Raw genomic sequence first — 25,037 nt, forward strand, 5'->3', positions numbered from 1 at the left:
CTTAATCTGTGTATAACTATAATCTCTCCTACCTCTCCTCTGCTGTAGAGTGACATGGGACAGCCTGAACATAGTGAGGAAACGCTTCTTATCCTCCAGCTCTGGCGCTCGGTCCATCTCTTCAGGGGTGAAGCGCGTGCTGAGTTGGGGAGGAGGAGGAGGAGTGCGTTTCGACTGCGAGACAGGTGGTGAGGGGCTGCGCTCCCTGAGCATCCTCCTCCTCTTCCTTCTCTTCTGCTGCACCAGCTCATCTCGCCGGCCCACTGTGGTCAGGCCGAACACTCCCAGAAAGTCCAATTTCTGTGCAAAGAGCCAAAATAAATGAATAAAATCTTTGTGCAGCGTTCGCTCATGAGTGCTTGAGCGTGCCTTCATCAAGGAAAGCACAGACAGCGTATGTGTTGGCAGGTGTTTTACCTCAGTGGAGTCATCCAATTTGAGTGGGGGCTGCTCTGCTACTCTCCTGAGATGGGCTCTCACCTCCTCCTCATCACTCTCATCATATGAGTCATCCAGCTCATAGTAGTAACCTGCAGCAAACAAAAAGGTCACTACTGACACCCCACTTTTTAAATGCTCCAATTAAAAAGGTGCTGTTACATAAAATAAGATAGCAAATGATTTTTGAAAGCATGTAGGAGTACCTTTCTCCCTGGCCTCCCTTCTCCTCTTCTCCTCCAGGTCTAGCTTGCTGACAGGCCTTCGGTGCTGCTGAAGGAACTCGTCATAGATCAGCATTGTGTCTGGACCCATCCCCAGTGCGGCTACTTGTCCCATCCCTGGCCCAGTGACCATTCCTAGCCCTTGTCCATGTCTACTGTGCCCTGGGTGTCCCTGGAGGCTCTTTAGCCCAGCATTGCTTTTCATGACTCCCTCCAATTCATACTGGCTTGACAGGGACAGTGATGCCCTCTGCTGGCTGAAGAAGGACTGGGTGGATTTCTCCAGATCGGCGAGGAATGTGCTGGGCTCCGGCAGGCCTGGAGGACCTCTCAGTGGGGGATACTTCTCCATTACTCCCCCTTCTCTCCTTCGTGCTCCGTCCTCGTATTTCGAGGGCCCTGGCGGCAGCCGACTGAGCTCATAGTGTCCCATCCCTGAGGGCTCGTGGCTACGTCTGGAGTCTGACGTTGTTTCTATAAGAGATGCAGGGTTCCACAGGGTGGTGGGAGGCGGAGGGTGGTGTTCACGTGGTGGCTGCGGAGGTTTGGGGGAGATGAGTGGTGGAGGGGCGCCTAAGTGAGGGTGGAGGTCCCGGTTTCCTGGTTCATGGTGATTTGGTATGGATCTGTAGAGATACAATGGAACAGGGTCATGCTCATCTGTTAAAAATACAGTACAATGTTCGTATCGCTTCTAAAATTGATTAACAGTGTTGTCCTATGGTACATGTGATGCAGAGACACACCACAGTGCTTACATGCCTTGCCTATTTCCCTTCATCCCTGTCAGTATGTCTGTGAGTTTGGGTATCTGTGCAAAACAGTGTTATCAAGCCCAGACAGAGTAGCCCAGAGCAGAGAGAGGATGTGGCCAAGGCACACAATGTCCTCCAGATATACAGGCCTGTTTTTGATCTGTTAGGTCTTTGCAGTGTGGCACACACACAGATGCACACACACACACTCACACACACATGCACACACATGCACATGCACATGCACAGAGGGAGAGCTAGTTCAGAGAGTGGTCTGCTGAAGAGGAGGCCAGGAGAAATGTTCTCCTGACAGACAGGCAGACAGAGGAGAGAATTACTGGCATAGGGATGGTAAAGGATGGATTGTTACAAAGGAAATCATACTCAATGATGTGAGAGAGGAGAAGATTATATATGTAAAGAGGGAACAAGGGCAAAAAAGAGAGATTTGAAAAGGAATAATGGTATAAAATGGTGGAAAAGAAATGGCAGACAGTGGAGAAGAAAGAAAGGCAGCTGGCTGATGGACAGTGTCTCGATCGTCTTTCCAAATCAAACCTGGCGGGAGTGCAACCTGCATGACCAGTCAAATTATCTATGCCTCCTGTTTGTGTTTGCATTTGTATGTGTGTGAGTGAGTAAATGTGTGTGCGTTATCTGCAATCTGCAGCCTGTGAGCTGTGATTCTGCGATTATACCGTAGGGTTACTGATAGCAGACGTGTGTATCTATCCTGTCCTACCAGTTCAGCATTAACCACAACCTCACTTCCGAATTCAACACAACAACACAAACACAGGCACAATAACAAAGGAGGGTAAGTAGGGGGCTTATGCTGTGCAAGGTTGAGAGGATTAGCCGAGAATTAGCCTTTGTGTATCTTAGCCGTCCCTCTCGCTGCCTGTTTGAAACCCCAACCCATTACTCATGAAATAGCAGTCAGTGGGACCCCACTTTACGCCCTACATCGACACCTAAACATAGCTGCCTGTTTGCCTACATGTCAGCCCTGGAAGGAAGCGTGGACAGAAATAGAGTAGATGTGATGTTTCTGACAGGGTTTATCTTTTTTTCCAGTTCTGCCTGAAAACAAACTTCTAAAGCCTGCCAACTTCTGAGGCATCAAAACACAGGCACGACTGTCCCTATCAGGCTAGCAGAGATAGACAGTCAAACACCCCCAAAATAGTGTTTTCATGCATGTGTTTTGGTGCCACAGAGACCCCTGAACCCCTTGTCTCTATCAGATAACATGGGCGAAACAAGTCATGTGGAAATAAATACTGCCATGGCATGTGGTTAAATCATTCAAGACGTTTCTGCACATGTTGGCCGGACTGCAGTGAGTTTAGCCTCGTGAGTGTCGTCTCACCTGTGCGAGTCTGCCCTGTGATCTGGCGCGTCACCTGGCCGGCCCAAGTCCAGGTGCTGCTCCAGAACCTGCTGGCGGAATTCAGACACCTGGTACTGACGATCCTCTTTCTCCTGCCGCAGCTTGCGTTGCCGTGCCAACCACCTCTCCTCCTCATTGGTCCTCTGAGCCATCATTGAGGCAGACAGCCCCGGCCCTACGGCACCCGGCCCCATGTAGAGGCCGTGGCCTGAGATTAGACCAGGGACAGGATGATGTGATTGGACCATTGAAGAGTGGAGTCCTGGCGGGACTGGTTTGGGAGCTGGAGGAGCGGGCTCTTTGGTTTTATCTGCTGAGGGAGAAAGGTCAGCATAAACATTTATATGTAATGGTTGCAAGTAGTCATTAGTTTAATTTTACAATTATTTTCTCAGCGATGTCCAAAAGCCATAAATATTTAGTTTACTAACATAGAAGAGTAAGTAACCAGCAAATGTCTACATCTGAGAAGCTGCAAGAAAACAGTTAAAAAAAAAAAAAAAAACTGATTATCATCAATTGTGGCTGATACAGTTTGACTCCTTCTTTAACCTCTATGAAGTGATTATAGGGACACGTAGTATGACTGTAGCTGAAGAAAGCACCAGGTGCGGCACGGACACATACCAGCCCGATTAGGGGTGAGTCTCTCATGCTTGGTTCGGTCCTCCTGCCCCCTCATGGCATGGAGCTCGGCCAGGTAGTGGCTCTCCATGGCCTTGGAAGCCTGCAGTTCCTTCTCCCTCAGTGCTCTCTCCTTCTGCCTCTCCAGCTCCTTCTCTCTTTCTCTCTCCTTCTCCCGTTCCCTCTCGCGCTCTCTCTCGCGCTCACGCTCCCTCTCTCTCTCCCTCTCCAACTCCTTCTCCCGCTCTCTCTCCCGCTCTCGTTCCCTCTCCCGCTCTTTCTCTCTCTCCACCTCCCGCTCTCTCTCCTTTTCGCGCTCGCGTTCTCTTTCGCGCTCCCTCTCTCTCTGCCGCAGCTCATCCTCCAGCTGAAGCCTAAAAAGCAAAGTGGACGGGGAAACAGAAGAGGAAAGGTCAGTGATATTGGAAAGGACGATCCCTAATCACGTGCATATGTAACTTGTGGCTGTGCCTATGGGCGAATTAGGAGACTTTACCTCTCAGACTGCAGTGCTGACAGTGAAGGGTGTGTGAAATCTCCAGGGTAGCGGACCCCTTGTAGGTGCATGTGAACAGCAGAGGGATGGATGGGGGGTAAAGCTCCCCCTGCTGGCAATGAATAGAAAGGTGACCTCAAAGCAGAAAGGCAGAACGGGTCATCCATCCTGGGAAATGAGGATTGCAATAAGAAAAAGAAAAGAGAGAAAGAGAAGGAGTCAGTTTCCCCATGTGACAGTGCGGCATTCACTTTCATTAACCTGTGTGCCTCCCGAAGAAGCGACATCACAGGGTCTTCTATCTTTCATGAAAGTAGCAGTCTCTGTCAGCTAACCTCAATCACCACACAACAAGCAAGAGACTGTGCCGTGTGTTGATGCACAACTGTGCGTCTTTTTTTGTGTGTGTGTGACATCCACTGCTCATCCCCTCATTAAATCCATTACAGCGCAGTGTGTGATGGCTGCTGCAGTCCTCTGATCTTGCTGGGTTGACAGACCAGGGGCACGCAGCCTGTGTGATATCCCAAAGCAAGCAGGGTCCTCTCAACACACACAGTCCACAAAATCCTAGGTAGTGTACATTTAGAAGTAACCTATCTTAAAACAAATACCGCACATAGATTTTGTGCTGCTGGTGTTTTCTCTGTATGATCACAGTCACACAGGCAGTCATGGCTGTTAAGAACACCGTAATATCGTAAACAAAACCACAGTGGTGAGCAGGATACATCTTAAATTTAATTTGTAATTTCCAGATATATATATATCCTTTATAGAGTTAAGTGGCAAAACCAGCCATGGCTCTTTTGTATGTCCATATTTAATCTATAGGTATAACCTAGCTTGGGTTAGACAGGGAAAATGCATCTATTAACTGGCTTGGTTGAGGAAGCTTCAAAATTAATACAACCCCTTCATTAATAATGCAGGGTTACAGAGAATACCCGACACAGAGCTTTGTTTGTCTCATACTGCAAAAAACATTGAGGACACACAGACATTTTGGAAAACTGTTAAATATGTGTAGTGCTTGTTTTAAGAAGAACTGCATTGCAATTTAGCAGCCACTAAGGGACCATTACATCAGCTCTGAAGGTTGTAAATGACATTATTGTAGCCTTTGGCAATAAAAAGTGAAAGAGTGATATCTATTCTTAAATCAATCTCTTAAAAGCATTCTGTTACTTTGCATTTTGTTGACCTGGAACCTGATTTTTTAAATTTGTACTGCAATCTGTCTTAGTCACATCTCTCTTCAACTCAATGAAATCTCTCCCCCAGTTAAATAAATATACAAGAACGTCAACAAAATATTCTCCCTCTGGGAACATGAAATCAAGGTCAGCTATACACTAATGTGTTTACTGCTGAGCAGTCCCAATACTTAGTTTAGTCATATGCACTGGTTTGCACAATTTGCTCTCAGAGGACAAGGGTGCCGAGTCAACAAAACAAATTAATGGAGAGGCTTACCTGTATGGTGTGAAGGAAGGGTGGGGCAGGTAGCTGGGATGGTAGTAGGCAGCTGCGGCAGCTGCAGTGGCAGGGTCCAGGCCCAAGGGCAAAGAGGGCATGCGAAGGGCATCCTCAGTCGTGGCATAGGGACGGAAACCACGGAGGTACTCTTCTGGTACTGGACCAGGGGGCACTGCATTAGGCAACTGTCTGGGCAGACTGAAGAAGCAGCAACAGAGAAAAGTCATGGTTTATCTGATTTGTATATGTTTACTGTTCACGCATACAACATTTGTGCAAAATGGCCAATTTTCAGAAAGAAACTTTACAAATCCTAATTGTTTCTCTGCACCAATACCAACGTGGCCAGTGTTTGCATATTTGTTGCAGCTGCTTATTCTGCTGAGTTCAACAGACCCATGACTTATTGATCATACACGTTTGTGTGTAGTTAGTTCCTCTTAAATTGAAAACATATAAACTCCACTAATCCAGAGAAACAGGCAGAGAAGCGTGTGACTCACTTGAGGGGCTGGAAACGTGAATCCTGCATGACAGCACCGGGGGTGAGACCAAAGGCATAGGGGTTTCCCAGGAGGTGGGCAGGGACTGAGGGGCCACCCTTTTCCTGGGGGAGGGTCCCCTCTGCACCTAGACGTTCCCTGCTGGCCCCACGAGGCCCCGAGTCAGCCTGGAGAGAGATACAGAGAGTCTTAGTCATTGTTCGAGGGGACCTGTGACCGTCACGGTTGTCAATGCTCATGGAGTCCATCCCATGAGGGGAGAGACAGGGGGAAGAAAAGGCCTGTTTGTGGTGCAGCAGCTTCCCTCACTCTCTCTTCCTACCTCAGGCACTTTTATCGTCTTTCTTACACAAACCAGCGCCCTGTAAAAATAGACGAAACAACATTTCTCTGAGGGGAATACATGTTGAAACGAAGGAAGCAGGCAGAGAGTGGTAAAAAAAAACAAAAAAAACACCTCACTGCTTTTCTCTAATTGTAAACAAGAGATGTCATCCTTATGATCGATGAGGATGTGGTAATGGTAGATGTGCAACAGCAGTCCTCCTAGAGAGATGAAGACTTTGATCTTGGTGAAGTGTGTGTGCATGTGTGCACATAACTTACACAGTGCAACATCTACAGGGAAGAGTCCAAAAAGTAACATCCCTCTGCCTCTGTTCCTCTCTCCCTTTTTTTCCTCTTCTCTTTCACCTCCCTCTCTCCCTCTCCCTTTGGCAGCAAGCCTGGTCTCACTTATCCAATCCCACAACAAACACACATACGCACTTGGCAGGCACATACACCGTTTCAGAGCTACAAAGACATCCTGCTGTGGGAGTGGGAGTGCATTTTCTGAAGCTTTGGTTTCCCTCTGCCTACAAATGCTATCAGAACAGAGGAACTTACAACCCTTGTAAGTTGTACAAGGAAATTGTTTATGGAGAAAGATACAGTCAAGGAGGATTTTCACAGCTATGGTGGAACAGTTATCTCCTGCAAAATGAGGCTTCAAGTTGAAATTGGCGAGGGAACGACTGGAAGGAAAGGAAATATAGAGATGAAGACATAGAGGAGTGAATAAGGCAGCTCTTGCCTCACTAAATTAACCTCTTGGCTCCCTGGAATAAGAGAGAGACCCTACAGCAGCACTGTCCTCTCCCTCACGACTGCCTCGGATAAAATAAATCCAATTTAGGGAGCCATTACCTCCACGTCCTGCTCTGCAGCCACTGACCCAGGCTGACACTGATGCGCTAACATCCAATCTTAAATGCCTCTAATGTTTAGACTCCCCACACCCCCCCTTTGGTTCTTAGACACCCCCACTTTCCAGTAGTTTAATGTTACTGTTTGCTCCTTGCTGTTTGTTGCGCTTCACTAAACACTAAGGCACTCTACTCAAACCTCCTGTCCCTGTAAACCCCCCACCCCACTTTCATCCTTTCCAAGCTTCTGAGCACAGGGAGAAGATGGACGTTCCCTCCCAATCAGCAGCCAAGTGGAAAAGAGGTTCATATATGTCAAAAGAAGTCAATATCAGATAGCGGCTCTGGAGCTGCAAGATGCCGGCTCTCTGCTTTCTCTTTGCTCCTTCTCCTTCTCTTTTCCTTTATCTGCCCCATTTTCCTTTTTCTGCCTCATTGTCAAACACAGGCAAGAGCTGATGGGTGACTGTCTGGAAGTCTAAGTAAAAGCGCTCATGATATTTGTGGCAGGCAAGCAGACTCTTATTTACTCAAATTTCTTTCCTTAACTCACATGAACATGAAGTGCAGAATAGAGTCATGCACTCACATAATGTGTGTATCTGTCCGGTCCCTCCCCTCCTGAGCATCATGAGGACATACTGTTGCAGGTACACGTTACTGCAGAGAAATGCCTCTCCGGTACTACGCCAGTAAAAGCAGGAGGAGCTGCTTTCTATCACATGATCTGTCAGTTAATCAATTGCTATTAAAAACTGTAATGACATTTTGCTAACCAAGTGATCAGTGTTCGGCAAAGCTGTCATCATTGCTTGATGTACATCACTGATGCTGCAGGTGGATGCATTTACAAATACAAGTTTGACAATCTTACCACTTGGTGCAACTTTATACTTCTACTCCACAATATCTCAGAGGCAAATAATCGTACTTGTTAGGGCTGTTTGTCTGTGTCCATGAAAGCTGACTTTTTAGAGATGCGTGGTTGTCACAGGACAGCAATGCTACAAACATATTATGATCTTATAAAATATGGTGTATTGCTGTAGATTAAACTACCCAACAGTATATAAAGCATTTAAAACGGGCTCAACCGTAAACTTCTACAGCAGCGGCGTTAATGCCTCTGCATTATAACCATAAAACACTGGCAGTGACCATTTTACTGCATAATGAAAACTTTTACTTTTGATATTTTTGAGTACATTTTGGTGATAATAGGATCTGAATACTTTTTCCACCACTGCACCCTGATATAACATGTCCAAGTAGCACCTTTGCCTCCGTCTGTGCCCCAACTTAACCACTGATTATGATGCTGCATCAGAAAGTGAATAAGATGAATGCTACAGTCAAACCAAAAAAACACTCCACTGACCGCGTTTGATGACTTAACAACATGAGAAATCATGAATCAGCTTTATTGGACCAGCATGTACACACAGTACAAGGAATTTGACTAACGTATGGACTATTTTCATTTCTCTCAATGGTCCTCAGCCACCATTATCTTTTTTTTTATTATTTGGTCTTGAAAAAGGTCGATGTCAAATTCATGACACGTTCCCAAACCTCAGAATTGTTTGCACCTGTGTTCGAATAATGATGAATCTCATTGTCTTTGTAAACTGAGAGTGCATGCCAGTTGCTCCTGATTAGTCTAGGTAAACGCACCACCAATCCCCATAAAGGCCATGAGACTGCAGGGCTGTGTGGATACACACAGATCTCACGCAGAGACTGAAAAGAAAAGCTGAAAGAGGAGTCAAGAATGTTGAAACGAACATATAAAGACAGTGGAGCACCTGACTCCAAACCTCAGTCTTTCTGAAGTGGAGGTACTGCTGCAGGGAAGTGCACAGCAAACATCATATTAAGTAACATCAGTAATGGATATAAAATAACAAAAAAAAAAAAAAGAAAATAGAGAGATGCATGGGATGCTATTACTTGTTCAGTGTTTCAGTGTACTTGTTTCTGGGGATACACTCAACTGATTAGGTAAAAAAAAAAAAAGCTAAATCTTAACTCAGATATATTGCCTAACACAAAACAGAGATGCTGACTGCTGCAGGAGGAAAGGCTTGCCCAGAGCTATCCGAGCTGAACCAGCACATTGGGGCCATTACTGTGTGCCATCAGCTGAGAATTTTGGACATAGACCTGTCAGCGGTTTCATGTCATAGGCCATATATTTCAAAATCAGAAGCTGGGTTCTCAGAATTACTACAGAACATTTTACCTAAAAAATTCTGTGGTAAAGCCTTGGAACATGTCACACATTTGACAGACAGTGATTATGTCTGTCAATAAGTATTCTCCTCTTCTGCAAGTCCATGTGTTTAAAAAGTGTTACCTAACTGCTGAGTTTGTAATAAAAACTTAAACATTTGCTTTTGAAGTGTAAACCAAACATTGTGTAACTGAAACCCTGCTAAATAAAAGGTCACTACAACAGTTTCATTTTTAACGTTTATTTACTGATGAACTTCCCCTGAGGCAACCATAGCCTGATGCGGCACCTTCCAGCCAGTGCCATCCTGCAGCAGTACCACCATGCATGCACCCAGATCCTGTTCAACTGCCCCACATCTGCTCTCAGACAACCAAGAGAGAATTACCCCAATACTTACACAGGTGGCCTCAATTTTTTAAGCATTTACTCTTCTTAATGCTTATTTTTTTATGCTTTGTTAAATAAAGAAAATAATTCCTAAAAAAGAAGTAGGTTTTACAAAGAAATTTCCTCTTCAGAACAGTTGGTGAATGAGGCCCATTGTACAGCACTAACACACAGTTCCAAGAACAATTTAGAAAACTGACAAACAGCTAAAGTCTAGGACAACCAGCGGAACAAGGATTGGTCAACATAAACATCTAAATAAAACAAAAGCAACAATTCTAACATATAATTGGTATATTATAATCTAATTGTAAGTGTTGGACAGTGGTTGCCTGGTATTTATCTGGTGACCAGTAGTTGAATCAAATGTGGGTTGAATCTGTGTTCAATATCCTGTGTCATGTACAGTTTGTATGTGACGCAGCATGGTTTCATAATCACAGATATGACTCAATAACTGTCAATTGATGCAACTGCCAGACAGAGATACCACTAAAATTGAATCAACTGTTCCTTTATAACAAATTTCACAGAAATCCCATCATGAGAGGATGGAGCCAAGACGCCTGTAAAACAACAAAGCATGGTAGTGCTGCTGCAATTCTGCAACTGACCGGCTTCTGTTTCCTCTTTTTACAATTACTGTTGTCACTGAAAACCAGTGAGTTCCTCTTACATGTCAAATGAAAAAAAAAGAAAAGAGAATCTGTACACATGGCTGTCATGGAGGATGCACATCTTTTTTGGCTGAGCTTAGTCCCTGTTTATGTCCTCCTGAGAATGCATGTGTGGATGCACGCCTGTAGAAAAACATGCAAAAGGTGTAGGTGTAACAGGTCAGCACCTCGAAAAAACACACACACCACAAAGACAGAAGCCTCCATCCCCATTAGAGAGGGACCTTAGTCACTCAGGCACCTACCAACCAACCACCAACCAGCCATCCCATTTTGACCTTTCACACTACCAAAAAACAGCCTTCTATTCTCAAACACACACTATTCACCAGCAGCATGCCACATACACAGCACAGAGCACAAATACAAGCACTCAGACTCAAAGACACATCCATTAACAGCCATCTTCCTGTGTGTCAGCCAGGCCCCTGTAACCCCCAGCGAGGGTGGGAGACCCCGCGCATTGTAGAGCGCTCGTTTACGCCTCTCAGATGGAGCCATGAATCCAAATTGCCAATTAAAAAGCAATTACAGGCAGCAGCGGGAGCAGACTCCTGCAGTCATTAAAGCAAAATGCCAACGCACCAAGCCCTCCCTCCTTCGCAGCCTTGCCTATCACCCCCCTCTGAAAGACAGACTCATATCTCAGCCAGAGAGACACTAATCAACCCTTCTAACACAGAGAAAGCAGGACACACACATATATACACAGCCGCAAACAAGCTTTTCATGGATGCTTTAAAGGCGATCCAGAGAGCAGACTGCTGCCACTGTATGTAACTATTTTCCCTGTATTTCTCCTCCCTCTATCAGACTCTCCTTTTGTCTTTACATCTTCATTTCTGGCTGTTTGTGTCCCCTTGTCACTGCGCCCAACACTTGATTTCAACAACACCACGCCATTAGTAGCATATGGAAAAACACAGGTTGGTAATGACATGGTAGACAGGTATTTTACCCGAGAGGAGATTCAGCATAAAACGTCAAGGATAATAGTGGACATGGAGGGTAAGAGACGAAGAGAAGGGCAAAGGGGAAGGTAAAAGTGCCCTTCTTCTCCTCCCTGATCAGCGATTAGCAATGGCAGCTCCAGACAATATCATCTTTGTTTAACAGGGACATTTTGGTGGCACTCCTGTATTGTATGTGTGTCCTTTACGTCCCCGTGGCTCTTTGTGACTAATCACAGGGTGATATGTGCCCGCTGAAGCGGCACCGCCGAAGTAGGGGAGATGCTATGACGCCGACTTTCGTGATGCATCCCTGCTGCTGTCCCCTCAACCTCTACCCCCTCATCCCAACCTCCCTTAACCTCCTCATTCTTTGGCTGGGTGGCCCCGAGCTGCTGGGGGCACCGCAAACCCACTGACATGACCTTTTCAATTTGAGCTTGACCTCTTGCACACACACACATCCACAAACGGCATGCAAAAGCACACAAGCAGATGCACACAAACATACACACAGGATTAGCTAGAATATACGGGTGCTTCTGTCCCTTTATTTCTTCTTCCGCTCTTTGAAACTCACTACGCTGAAGGAATGGCGTAAAGGGTGATATAATTGCGAGAGCTCCCCTGTCTCTCAGGCATCTCCCAGCTTTGGTTGACCCTTGAACTACAGAAGGGTCATTTTGTAAAAGCTATAGCTATAGGGGGTGAGGGTCGGGGGGGTTGTCCAGGGGAGAGGACAATGGCCTGAATGCTACCACACACTGCTGGCTGGCTGACCTCCTCACTCACCCTTCGCTATCCCCCTTCTCTCTGTCTCCGGGGAACCGTCAAAGTGTCTCGGAGAGTTTCCGCATGTTGCCGAGTGCTGTTCATAACCGTGCGCTTGGCCTCAACTATTAGCCCTGAGCTGAGATAAGAAGGCTTAAAGCAAGGCCATAATCCATAATCCACTCCTTATCAAAGCAAGCAGCTCTCCCTCTTCCTCCCTCGTTCTCTCTCCCCCACCACGTAGCAGAGAGCGGGTGTCCGGGGTGACGAGGCGGAGGATGCACTTGACTGCTTGAGTGAGGAGGTCGAGGCTGGAGGTGGGGGGTTAGGAGGCTAAAGGCTGTGGAATTGGGAGGGGCTGGGGGCAAGAGGGCTAAGTGGGAGGGGGGCTGGGGCACAGATGTTAGCTGCCGTTGAGGCTGTCACCTCGAAGTCCCACTGGCAGCTGGCATTGTTTAACGCATTGGAGCCATGAGGACGGGGGGTGGTGAGGGGAGGTTTTAGAGGAAGCAGACATTCATAGACCTACCAGCTATGTCACATGTACATATGTCAAAGGCGTACTACCACTCTGTGGGTTACAGGCCATCTACAAAATCCATAATCCCTTGAGAGCCGCTCTGTGTGCATGTTTGTGCTGAAGCTGAAGCTGAAAGAAAAGAAGGGAAGCACGAGAAAGGAAGAGAGCAGGCTCAAGGTCAGCGTGAGGGGCGTTTGAATTTGGTTTTACCTGGCGTCCCTCGTTCCTCCACAGGCCGTTGCTTGTCTTTGTTGGAGCAATGGTGACTACAGGTGGAGTATTTGGCACGCTGTGGCCTGCTGGGGGAACCAGGACAGGCCCTGGACCGAGGGGACCCCTCTTGGGTGTAGTGACTGGAGAGCTGTGGTTGGTGGCTGGGGAGGACACAGGAGAGGACTCACTGCTGATGGAGGATGCAGCTGGAGAAAGACAGAGACAGAGTACATGAGTACAGTGAAAGAAAGAACTTAAGATAAACTATAGTCTGTGTTTTGCTCTATTAATAAAAAGGCAAATGTAACAACAGTACTGTATGATTCTTCAGTAGGGAATAAAAGGAGGCAGCAACACTACAATGGCAACCAATAACATGCGCTCACACAGAGGGCCAGATGGATGGCCCTAGGCCCCTATTATGAAGTGACAGTGATCAGGATGAGCAGCCCTGTGAGAGTCACACAGCCTTGACACACACACACACACACACACGCACGCACGCACGCACGCACACACACAGTTTGGAAGTGAATGGCCATACTGAATGTATATACAGTCAGTGGTGCTTGCAGCCACACACAGAACTCCACACACACACACACAGCAGGTGGTGAAAAGCTGGCCCAATGAGCTTCTCTGCTGCGCTGTAGCTGTGCCACATTAACAAAGCCCTCCAGGGAAACCCTGTAGCGCAGGGTCACGGTCTGGTCACATGCGTCGCTTTCCACACGTCTCCTTTTCTCTCACTTTAGTTCCAAAGCTCTCATGTGATGTGTTGCTCCCATTCGCATACGGATATCACTGCGTCTTCATCTTTCCAGCCATGCATCGTCACCCCCCCCCCCCCCCCCCCCCCCCCCCCCCCCCCCCCCACACACACACACACACACACACACAGGCTACACCCTCTGTCCCTCTCAGTTGTGTCTACTGACTCTCTCATCCTTCTGTCTTCCCTTCTTTTCTTAATTTCTAATTTGCTCTCTCCTTGTTTTAACCTGTGTGTTGTCTCTGAGTTTTCTCTCATTTCCTTCCTTATTCTCCCAGCCTCAGCCTCTCCTCCTGACAGTACAGTGTGCTGTACGTCTCTTCCGCTCAGAGCGAGCGCAGCATTACACAGTCAAACTGGGTCACAACCCTCTCAATGGGACACACACTTTGGTGCTGCAGCAAGGACAGCAGGGGATGTGTGTGTTTACTTGTGCGTGTGCAGGTAGTGTGCTTTTGTGCCTCGATGTGCTTACATGCAGCCGTGTAAAAGAAAAGGCAGCTGAAACCTCAGGCCACTTTCAGGTCTACTTCCTTTCCAATTATCACCATAAAAACAAAAACCACAGATCTCTACCCAACTGCCATTTCTTCTCTGCTCTGGTTTCCATGGCAACATAACCTAACAGACAACGTTAGCTTATGGTAGGTGCGGTCAGGATATTGACTGACTTTAAACACCTCATTTTAACTAATACCAGTAAATAATGGAAAGAATCAATAATGGTAGTGGGGTGAACCTGAAAATCTATCTGTGAGCGGTGGTCAGAGCAGCGGCGCCGGGGGGGGGGGTTCAAGAAGATAAAGATTCGTGTGGAAAAGATGGCGATGATACATGTGAGGTGAGACATGAAAATGAAAAATGATAGGACGTGGGGAGTGATTGGGGAACTGCAACGGAGAGTACAAAAGAGATGTGAGGTGAGGTGAGAGATGGAGCTGAGAGGAAAGCTGAGAGATAACGGGTGAAGATGGGTGAGTGGGTGGCGAGGACACGGTGGGGGAATATTGGGGGGGGGGCATATCTTGTCTGCACAATGGCAATTAGTGGCCTAATCCGCCCCCCGCCTCACCTCGGAGAGCCATTACTCTCCTGTGCAAGACTAGGCCAATCAATAGCAGCCCACTCAGCCTGGGGAATGGAGCTACACTTCATACAGCTCTAGTGTCACAGCCTATTCACTCAACACACACACACACACACACACACACACACACACACACACACACACACACACACACACACACACACACACACACACACACACACACACACACACAACATGCATAAGCAAGGATGGGGAACAAATAAGGCTGGAGGGAGGGAGGAGGTGAGGTAAAGAGTAGTGGAGTGGGGGTTATCACAGTGATTCTGAACTGCTAAGCAACAGACCTCTACTCCATCTATTTCTCTCACCCCCTTCCCACCCACTCCCACCCCACTCCCATCTCCTCCTATTCCTCCTCCTTTTACATGTAGAGGCAAGGCAGACAGGAGAAGAGGCAGGGAAGACTAAATAATTAAGAGAGCATGAAGAGGAGCAGGTGAGAGGAGGAAGGAAATAAAAGAGACAAGGACCGTCTACAGACTCATTGTCTTCTTGCAGCTTGCAGAATCTGTGTACACTTCTAGGCGTGCTTCCTCGACACGTATACACACACAAACAGCTATTATTCTTCTTTCCTTCCCTACTCCTCTTCTCTAGCAACACCCCATGCAACTACCACCCACCCACCACCTCTTCATACACCCCAATTCCTTTTCCTTCTGTTCTTCAAACACAGTGCCTGCCAACCAGACGTAGATCTGTCAGACTCAACGCACAATTTACATAAACACATTTACAACACTTACAGCCGGCAAGGGCTCAGGGAAATGTCTGACAGAGTGGTTACATGTTTGCGTGTGTGCATCTATATATGCTGCCCTTTATCTTCCTGTTAAAACCACAGAAAGTCACGTATCCATAAGCCTCCTCATCAAGCCTGCATCCCTCCTCCAAGATTTCCTCTTGTCCATTTTCAAACCTCCTGCTCCAGTTTCCATACCAATCCCTTCCTCTGCCCCTCCCTCACACCATGGTGCCATCTGATAAGAGAAAAATCATATATAAGGCATGTTACTGGCACCAAGCTGGTGTCATTACTGCCATATGCTCCTCCCCTTACATCTATACAGAGAGAAGATGGCCATACATGCTGGCCCTGTAGGGAGCTGGAGAAGGCAGAGAAGGAGGAGGAGTGAAGCACAGCCTTCGTCCCCAGAGTCGAAAATAGGCTCATCAGCTCTCAACCTGCACTTCATTAGCTGTACTGATTGTCACTTGCTTGGTGTGTAGCGATGTGTGTGGTGTGGTGTGGTGATGGGTTTGGGGGAGAGCAAGAGGAGGGACAGAAGAGGTAGAGACAGAGGGAAAGAGCAAGGAAAAGAGAGAAAGAAATCAAGCGCTGTCTCAGTCCCAAGCTGTGTGTGATTAATGTGAAGCTCCTTTCTCTATCGCCTCCTCTATTACCAGTCCCACTCTCCCAGACTGCCTCCACACTTGACCGCTCAAGCTGAGCCACACATGCGCGCACACACACACAAAAGATGCAACCAACAGCAGCAACAAACAAACAAACCAAGCTCTGGTCAGAGGCTGTGGCAAAGTGTAGCTGCATAGACGGCACCTTTTACTTCAGCCACTGACCCAATCAAAAAGCCAAAAAATGTCACCACAGCTCTTCAGCAGGCTCTTTCATTTAGATGGGGAGGGGGGTCATCAGCCACAGCAATGAATCCCACTGGATCACTAAGCCTTGATAGGAACACTACACAAAAATGGCCCCTACCAATTCTCTGCCACCACCACCTCCAATGCCGCCTCTGCCAAACAGCCAAGCATAGCCAGCCACCAGCCCTGCCAGGCAGAAGGTGCTCTTCTCCACCCCGCCAACGCACCCACCCCACCCCTCCTCCTTCACCCACCTCCCTCCCAGCATGCATTACAACAACATCAGCACTTAATTAAACAGTCCATTTCACACCTGGTGTGCATAGCAGTGCCCAGCCAACCCTGCATCCATATGCCACCCCACCAGCACGCACTAGCTCAAGCCTTAACACGTGCACTCTAACACACACAAACATCCCCACACTTAGACACACAATAACCGGTGATGCACACAAACACCGCACACACCTGCTACTACAGTCTTGGCCACGCACTGACAACACAAAGCCTGTAATCTGCATCACTGAGTGGGGGGAGGGGAGAAGAGCACTGTGTGTGTTGCTGTGCCAGTGAGGGAAAGAAAGACAGTACAAGATGGCGGATGAAAATAAGAGGAGCAATCCTCTGTGCCTTCTGCTGACTGTACAAACTGTACATTATGCTTAAATGCTGTGTTGCGTTGCTACTGAACAGAGTCATGAGTGGTGTAAGGTTGTTTTGCATGGACAGAGAAAGAGAGAGAGAGGAAGGGAAAGCAATTGAGCTTGTTTGTGAGTGTTTCAGGGACAGTCACAGCCTGAAGGGTTTTGCCTTCAAGAAACACACACACACACACACACACACTGAGCAAAGCAAGGCTGTGAGAGCTCCAGGCAGGCTCCAGATGGAGAGGTCAGAGACACACTGCCCCCCTGTCCCAGCATGCTCTGGGCTCCCAGAAACAAGGGGAGCCTCGGGCCACACAGCAAGCACAAACACACACGGTACAATGTGACAAACACCTCAGGTTTTCACAAATCCACTAATTGCTTCCAATTCCTCTTTTTTCTTGCCAATTCATTCCATCTATCTTGTACACCTTCATTCTGCCTCTCTTCATGCTCTCTCCAGGCAGAGTGCTACAGTTGGGGTGAACGCTGGCTGTCATGAAATTCTGCTGGTGTGTATGTGTCTAAGTGTGTAAGAAGAAACAACTGAGAGGATTAAACCCAGGTCTGCCTAATTAATCAGATATCAGCAGGCCTGCCTTTTTGTGGCAGTGTGTTATCTGGGTCTGTGTGTGTTGTGTGTGTGTGCATTCATGCCAGTGTACACAGGATGAGTGTGTCCTTTATGCTGCTCTGATACTCATTATCCATCACCTCCCCTCTTCAGCGCAGCACTCGGTACACAGAGCTATTCATTATACTCGCGACAGACAAGTGACGACGTATGTGTCTGTGTGTCTGTGTGTGCGTATGGGTGTGTGGGTGTGTGTATAAACAGCAGCCGTGCTCAGGGTCTTAAATCAGTTCACCAGCCAGTGGCAGTAATACTAGTTCTCAAACCTAACTAATTCCTCTAGGCCTTAGGACACTGAGTCATGGCACCTCATGCATACTGCACTACTCACCTCACAGCATCAACCAGAGGGTGAGCGAGACACACAGAGAGAAGGAGAGGTTGAGTCAAAGTACCTAATGAAAGGACAGCAGGCTGCAGCATGCTAAGAAATCACGAGGCTTACACAGTTGCAAAGACAACTGTTTCATGTGTGGGGGCGTTTGGGTGTGTGTGTGTGTGTTGCCTATAAATACAGGCTCTGCAGACAGAGAGGTGACTGGAGCTCCAGGGGCTACATGCCTCCCTGCCCACCCTGGAGCTGGTGCTCCTAACACGGGCAGAGTTGCCCCTTGTGCCTGACGGCTGACTCACCCACACATCACTGCCTACACCAGCCAGGCAGCACAGTCAGCAGGACTCAAAAATAACAAAGGGGCTTTTTCGTGCTTTTAATAAAAAGGTAGTAGGGCTTAATCAGACAGGATCTGGTGTCTGTTTGTATGACAAAGACACAGACAGGAGCTCTCTGCCTTAGTAGATTGTGAATTGCAAATAGAACAGCACACACTTATTCTGACCTCCCAACACAATAAAAAAAGCAGAAGTTATTAAGAGGAGATTAAAAAAATATGACTAAGAGAACACAACTGGCAAAAAGGGGCACAAGCAACAAAGGTAACAAGTAAAAAAAAAATTCCAATGAAAAAAGTCAACGATAAAATGAAAAGGCAGGACTGAACTCTGGGAGTGGATTTTTTTTGTGAGAGACAGCAGTAGGGCTGGCATGAAGGGCTGAGGGAGTGAAGAGACATGAAGGACTGAGAGGGAGGTGAGGAGAGGTTTAAGCCGAGCGCTCCCTCTCTCTCCCTCTCACTCTGTGTGTGGGTCATAAATCATTTGCAGGGTTCTGGGTCCCAGGCTGCAGTCGACTGGGGGGCAAGGTGTCCAGGGACAGCCAGGGAGCAGGGGACCATCTGATTTAAGACCCAGAGCAAGGGTGGACAGCTGGGGTAGCTGAGCCTCTCCGAAGCCAAGGCAAAGAGCCACACATACATATGCACACACATAAATGTATACACCCTTAATAAACTCCATGATGAGAGTCTTACTACTGAGGCTCATCTGAGTAGATTCTGCTGTGTTTGCCTGTTTATGTATGTGTAATTAAGAGACTTTGGGGTTTGGGAAATACTTGCATGTACATATTATTTGCATTTATCAAACACACAGGAAACAAAAAAGAAACCAGAAAACCCCAACCCGAGCAGCTACATCGAAACATTTGCATTTGAAACAAGAATGTTTCAGCCTTAAAGGGAAAGAATTTCTGAAATAAGGTGACATGAGTTAATAGCCAGTAATTTAACCACCTGATGCTTATTTCAGTTCAGAGATGGGAATTCTATGGCCTTCTATCTGTCGTGTGTATATGTGTGTGGATGAAAGTATGAACGGGAATTATAACAACATCATACACACATTGACAAGCACACCTGAGGGTACATGCACACACACAGGGCACATTAAGTGGGTCAGCTGGAGTGGCTCCTCTACATCCCAGTATCTCGAGGGAGAACAACTAATTCAATCCTGTGTGGATATCACCCCAATGCTATTAGCAGTTCTGGGCTCAGCTACACAAACGGGCCAGGGAACATGGCCCACACACCTATATGACTGCCACACACACAAAAAGACCTAACACGTCTTAATACCGGTTAAAATAAAAAAAAACAACAACACTTAATTCCATCTGTCTATAGACTCAGAAGGACTTTGACCATTTTCTTCATTACTTCTACAGGCAAATTGCTGCCATCCAGCAGACTTAAACCTGACAGTGTCGTGAGTGTCGCGTCACAGGCTGTGTGGCTTTACCTCTAGGTTCTTCGGCCTGTTTCGCCAGTTTACGGAGGGCTGCAGCAAATCCAGAGTGAGCAGACTGGGTAGCCGGGCTTCCATTGGCTACGATGGAGCCGTTGAGGGGCGACGGGGTGAGTGGGCTGACCGTCGCCGTGGTACGGGTCGCTGTGGAGATCATTCCTAACGATGGTGACTTTGGCTCATGGCTCATGCCTACCAGTGGACAAAAGGGAGGAGAATGGGAAAGGATTAATAATCAATACTGCATTATGGTGAAAGAATCAAGAAAAAAACTTGAGTCATGAGGACATGAGACTCTACAAATACACTCAAGAAATACGCACAGACCAGTGCAGACAAACATATATGAACAGAGTCAGGCGCATAGCAAGGAGGGTAGAGCGTGGTGCTGGGTATCTGTTTGTGACAGCTGGGGCGGATGGGGATTGGTGGCGTGAGGGGCAGAGGGGCTTTGGTTGTATGGCTTAGGGGCAGAGGTGAGAGGTTAGGAGGGCAGGTCATCATTCCCTTACTGAAAGAGCTGCCGTCTGGCTGTGTGTCTGCTGGAGGTCCATGGTCACAGTTTACGCGACACCTCTACCGAGCATGCTCCGAAACTACGCCGTGTCTATATGTTTTGTTGGCAGTATATTTTTGTATAAATGTTAACAAATTCTGCATTAACACATCCAGCATTAACAAATTAGGGGCACACTGGCTCCTTCACACAACTATCACTTAAGAAAAAGTCCCATTCACATCGTGCTTGATCCAATTAATGCTGCCAGGGAGGCACTACGAAGACCTTTGTCCAGCACTGTAAGAGGAAATAGACAGCAATGTTTCAAAAACTGCTACCTGGATATTTCTGAATTTAGCCACGTTTTTGATGAATTTTCGTATTTCTTGAGTTAGGTTTTCTGAGACTTACAGAGCTTACAGTTCAACCCAAAAAGAAAAGTTACTGTTACACAGAAAAAAGACGAAGTCAACACCCAGCGTCAACAGTGAACAGGGTGATTTTTTTTGTGTCATGTCTCTTTCTCGCCTCAGATTTTTAAGAGCTATGTGGTGGCTGGAGAGAAGGTGAGGCGGGTTGACACGGCTGTCCCTTTCCTTCCTGTGTGTGTTTGTGTGTGTGTGTGTGTGTGTGTTGAAAGATGACACCCTGTTGACAGCCCCTCAGTCAGTGGAATCCCTAAATGCCAGAACGGCGTGTGATAGCTTTACGTGCTTGGCCGAAACACACATACACACACAAATGAAGGCTGGCTCAGACAACAGTGTTATGTTCAGCCTAGAGTAGATTGTGTGTGGCAGAGGTATTACCTGTTACACACACACACGCACGCACGCACGCACGCACGCACGCACGCACATATACACACACACATACGCTGGGGATTGTTTAGAATTGTCCTTAAATCAACATTCAAAGTAAACTTTCAGCGAAAACTGTAAGACAAGACATACTCTGAAATACAAGCTGCTTACTCACAGTATATCAATAGCACAATTAGATAAATTGGAGTTATATCTGGGTTTGCCCCAGAGACTGAGAGGGCTATAAAAAGATCATGTTTCCTCCTGAGAGGACAGCAGGGGCACAGCACCCTGTGTGTGTGTGTGTGTGTGTGTGTGTGTGTGTGTGTGTGTGTGTGTGTGTGTTTGAGTGGACATACACAGCAGCAAGTCAGGCATGAGAGAGTGAATACCATTCCCAACACCTCTCGAGTTGTCCTGCCTGTAACCTCCCAGTTACCCAGTGCACTCCGAATGAACCCAGCACACAATTAATAATGGAATCAACAATGACTACTGTCTGAGCAACACACACGGGGCCATTGAGAGATGAGCAAACACGCAAAAACACACACCGACTGCCTCGTGCAGTAACGTGACTTTGTCAAGGCACAGGAGTACCACTCCACCCTCCCTCTTTAGAGACAGCCAGACGAAGTCAAGAGACGGGAGTAAAAGAAATACACACAGAACTTTTTTTGTTGCAAAACTAACATACTACAGAGATAGAGCACACTGTATCTTCAGGCAGACTCAACCGCACAAACAAAACCACAGCGCAAACAGCCAAAGACGCGAGTAACAGTTAAAGAAGAGACAGACAAGCACACATCTTGACAAACACACACACAGGCACATTGCCAGAGGTCTGGCAGCGGTTCATAACCCTCCTCATAGATTAAAAGCGTGGCCGAAGCTCCTTACTGCACAAAGGAGTGGAGCCGCCTGGATCCCCCATGGCTGCATCTTCGCGTTGAGCCCAGCCCAGCACACACCGGCAGCCACCGACAGGACACACACCATCTTCCTGCTCCCCTTTCTCTTTCTCCGTCTATCTATCTCCTCCTGCCCGTCCGCTTTTTCTCGCTCTCCCTCCCTCCCTGCCTGCCTGCCTTCCTGTCTCTCGCGCTGCCGCTCACAAAGACCGTTAAGAGCTTATCTAACAAAGCAACACACCACACACGCTGCCTATCTCTCCCCTCCTTGCTCTAGCTCTCTCTCTCTCTCTAAGTGAGAAAACAGAAATTCTTAACCTAGCAGCTGCTGCGATGTCACATGACCTCACCCCCCTTCCCTCCCCCTTCCCTCCCTTCTCACACTCTCCCTCACTCCTCCTCCTCCTCCCCTCTCAACCTATAATTCCTCAGCCATTTGTAGATAACAGACACAGGCATGCATGCCCTGCCAAGGCGAGCTGGAGGAGGGGGAGGGGAGCGGAGAGGAGGAGAGGCACTGAAGAGGAGGAGGGGAGAGTGCTCAGCCGGTCACCACATCTGACCCCATTGCTGGGGAGCGACAGGCAGTGTGTATGTATGTATATAGATGGGGAGGGGGGGTTAAATATGTGAGGCGCCCTTCCCTTCTTGAGAAAGAGAGACAGAAACAGAGAGAGAAGGAAAGAGAAAGAAAGAAGACAAGTTCTGGCCTGTGTCAAGCCCTACAGCGCAACAGAGAAAACCTTTTGTATTCGAATAGCCGCTTCAATTCAATTCAATTTGCTTTATTAGCATAATTGTTCTGTAACAACTGAGAATGCTCATCAGGAAAAATGAAAGGGAACAAGCAAAGTAACGAAAAGCCATTATCTCTAAATCAGCCTGTGCTATTTCACACAAACAAGGAAGTAAGGTCAAAAACGAGGTTGTGCCATCAGACCTTTACAGCGCACAGACACACACACATACATAGAGGCCAAACACGGACAGACACGCTACAATTAGAAAGAGGAATTGACATAAGGGTGGAGAAGACTAATGTGTAATAGTGGTCGAGGGTGGAGGACTCAGGATAAGAGTAAAAGCGTGGGCTTCACTTCCCCTCTGTCCATCCTGCTGTCATTGCAGGGGTGTGAATGAGTCGTTTCTTTAGTCATTTCCTCCTTCCGTCACTCGCTACTTTTCTCAGAACAGCGAGGGAGCGAGAGTGATGACGGGAGAGAGATTATCTTTGGGGTAAAGCTGCACGGTGGCCAGCATTTTGCCGAAGGCCACCTCCCGACAAAGCTCCTTTCTGTTCCTCCGGCCACGGTCTGACTCCCCTGAGGAACAGAGCGCCGCCAAACTCTCCTGTCTTTTGTCTCTCTCTCTTACACCCCTTTCCTGTCTAGCATCATGAAGATCACCCTCCTGGTTTCGGAGAAGAGTGTTTCTTTCCTCTCTGCATTGATGTTGTCTGTCTGAAGGAGCTTGAACTAGAGAACCACGGTATCAGATCACACATCACAGCAGGGTAGGGGGCTAGGGGAGTTGCAGGTGCTGACATAGTTCTCCCAAAAATGATGCTTGTTCAGCCTCCCTCTGCTGGTAAATGTAGCTCACGTGGCTTCCTGGTGGCCTATGGGTTGATCAGCTCTCCTGGGTTGCGTTGGCTTTGTTGCGTGTCATCCCATATGTCTCTGCCCTCATTTTCTTGTCAACTTTCTGTTGTCTCATGTCCAATAAAGGCAAAAATGCCCCCAAAAAACAACAAGAGGTGAAACTTTATGAAAAATCTTCGAGACCCTACACTCCCTATACTCTATACCAATAGCTGAAAAGATTGGCACGTATTCAAAATAGAATTAAGTGGAAATCAACGATGGTATTAAGGTGTGTGATGTGAGTGTACATGGTATAACAAGACAGAGCTTTCTCTACTCTGTGTTTCCACTTCTTCTTTCGACTCCGGAAAAACAGAAGCCATGAAAGTCAAGGCTCTCTTTTCAGAATAGGTAATGATGATTCGCATGATCTAAGCAACCCAGGATGACTAATGTCTTATAAATTTCCAGACAAGTGAGCCTGTCTCCACCTATTAACATCACTCTATTACAACACACTTGCTCAGTGTTTCAGGCAGTCGCTGGCTCTTACATTCCTCAAACATCCAGCAGATGGCATTGTCTCCCAGTTAATCAGAGGGAGTCCTCAGTAAATGAAACAGCATATGTCACAGTCCTTTAATCCAGTGATACACAAAAGAAAATAGATTTTAAATGATATTGCTGTAGATTATGAAAAGGACAAAGGATGCATCCACTTGTATTGTTTAGAACGTTGATGCAGAGCTTAGGAGATGTGAACAAATTAGATCTGTTGGCACTGTAGTGCAAGTTTAACATTTTTTACTGACACTCTAAGGGTTAAATGAGTCTGTTACACACCAAGCTTCCTGATGCAATTAACCCTTTGCATGCTGTTACACCCTAAGGGAAAACAAAACAAAGCCATGAAAAAGAAGGAATGTAGATAACAACAAACCACACACAAACATGATCCCGCCCATAGACACATACACACAAGCATACACACACAGCAGATTGACTGCTAAATGACATACAGTAAACACACAGTTTTAACACCCCACTGGGAGAAAAGCCGATCACTAACTCCCATAGTCAAACAAACACACTGACACACACACAGTTCCACCCTTTTGCTGGTTGGAATGCAGATTACGCTTTCTCGCTCTCTCTCTCTCGCACACGCATATAAAGTAAATCCTCTTGGCTCCTGTATGCCCCGGCCAGTGGGGAGATAATGCAGTGGCAGCTCTAGCGAGTGGTTAATCTTTAACCAGGAAGGGATTTGCCTATCAGCTTGTTAAAACTAGCAGGGCAGTGCTGCTGGCCCATCTATCTGATCCAGCCACAAACCTGGCTTGGCCAAGTCCAACGCAGCATGGACTGGGACTGTGCTGCCTACAACCATCCGTGTATCCATGCTTTACTTCACTGGGGCAGCAGATGCCTCTTTTTCCAGTGGCTTGATATAGCACAGTTTTACCCATGCCAC

The 25,037-nt window shown here is 47.2% G+C and overlaps 1 protein-coding gene across 3 annotated transcripts in view; it reads right to left on the reverse strand.

Moving 5' to 3' along the window:
- gse1b (Gse1 coiled-coil protein b) overlaps nt 1-25,037 on the reverse strand; it is a 42,059-nt gene that overhangs the window by 5,782 nt on the left and 11,240 nt on the right. Inside the window, exons 1-11 of one of the 3 annotated variants that reach the window (XM_041933644.1) lie at nt 21,970-22,159; nt 19,759-19,956; nt 12,851-13,059; nt 5,913-6,079; nt 5,407-5,607; nt 3,931-4,098; nt 3,438-3,808; nt 2,790-3,120; nt 645-1,288; nt 418-530; nt 33-300 (exon numbers count right to left, since the gene is read on the reverse strand). In XM_041933644.1, the coding sequence (XP_041789578.1) occupies nt 33-300; nt 418-530; nt 645-1,288; nt 2,790-3,120; nt 3,438-3,808; nt 3,931-4,098; nt 5,407-5,607; nt 5,913-6,079; nt 12,851-13,059; nt 19,759-19,956; nt 21,970-22,003 (2,704 nt within the window). In that variant the 5' untranslated portion in view covers nt 22,004-22,159. Of the gene's footprint in view, nt 1-32; nt 301-417; nt 531-644; nt 1,289-2,789; nt 3,124-3,437; nt 3,809-3,930; nt 4,099-5,406; nt 5,608-5,912; nt 6,080-12,850; nt 13,060-19,758; nt 19,957-21,969; nt 22,160-25,037 lie in introns of those variants that run through there. The other 2 variants (XM_041933636.1, XM_041933653.1) reach the window with 2 other exon arrangements.

This window comes from Chelmon rostratus, chromosome 1, assembly GCF_017976325.1.
Source record: "Chelmon rostratus isolate fCheRos1 chromosome 1, fCheRos1.pri, whole genome shotgun sequence".
In the NCBI taxonomy this organism is placed as follows: Eukaryota; Metazoa; Chordata; class Actinopteri; order Chaetodontiformes; family Chaetodontidae; genus Chelmon; species Chelmon rostratus.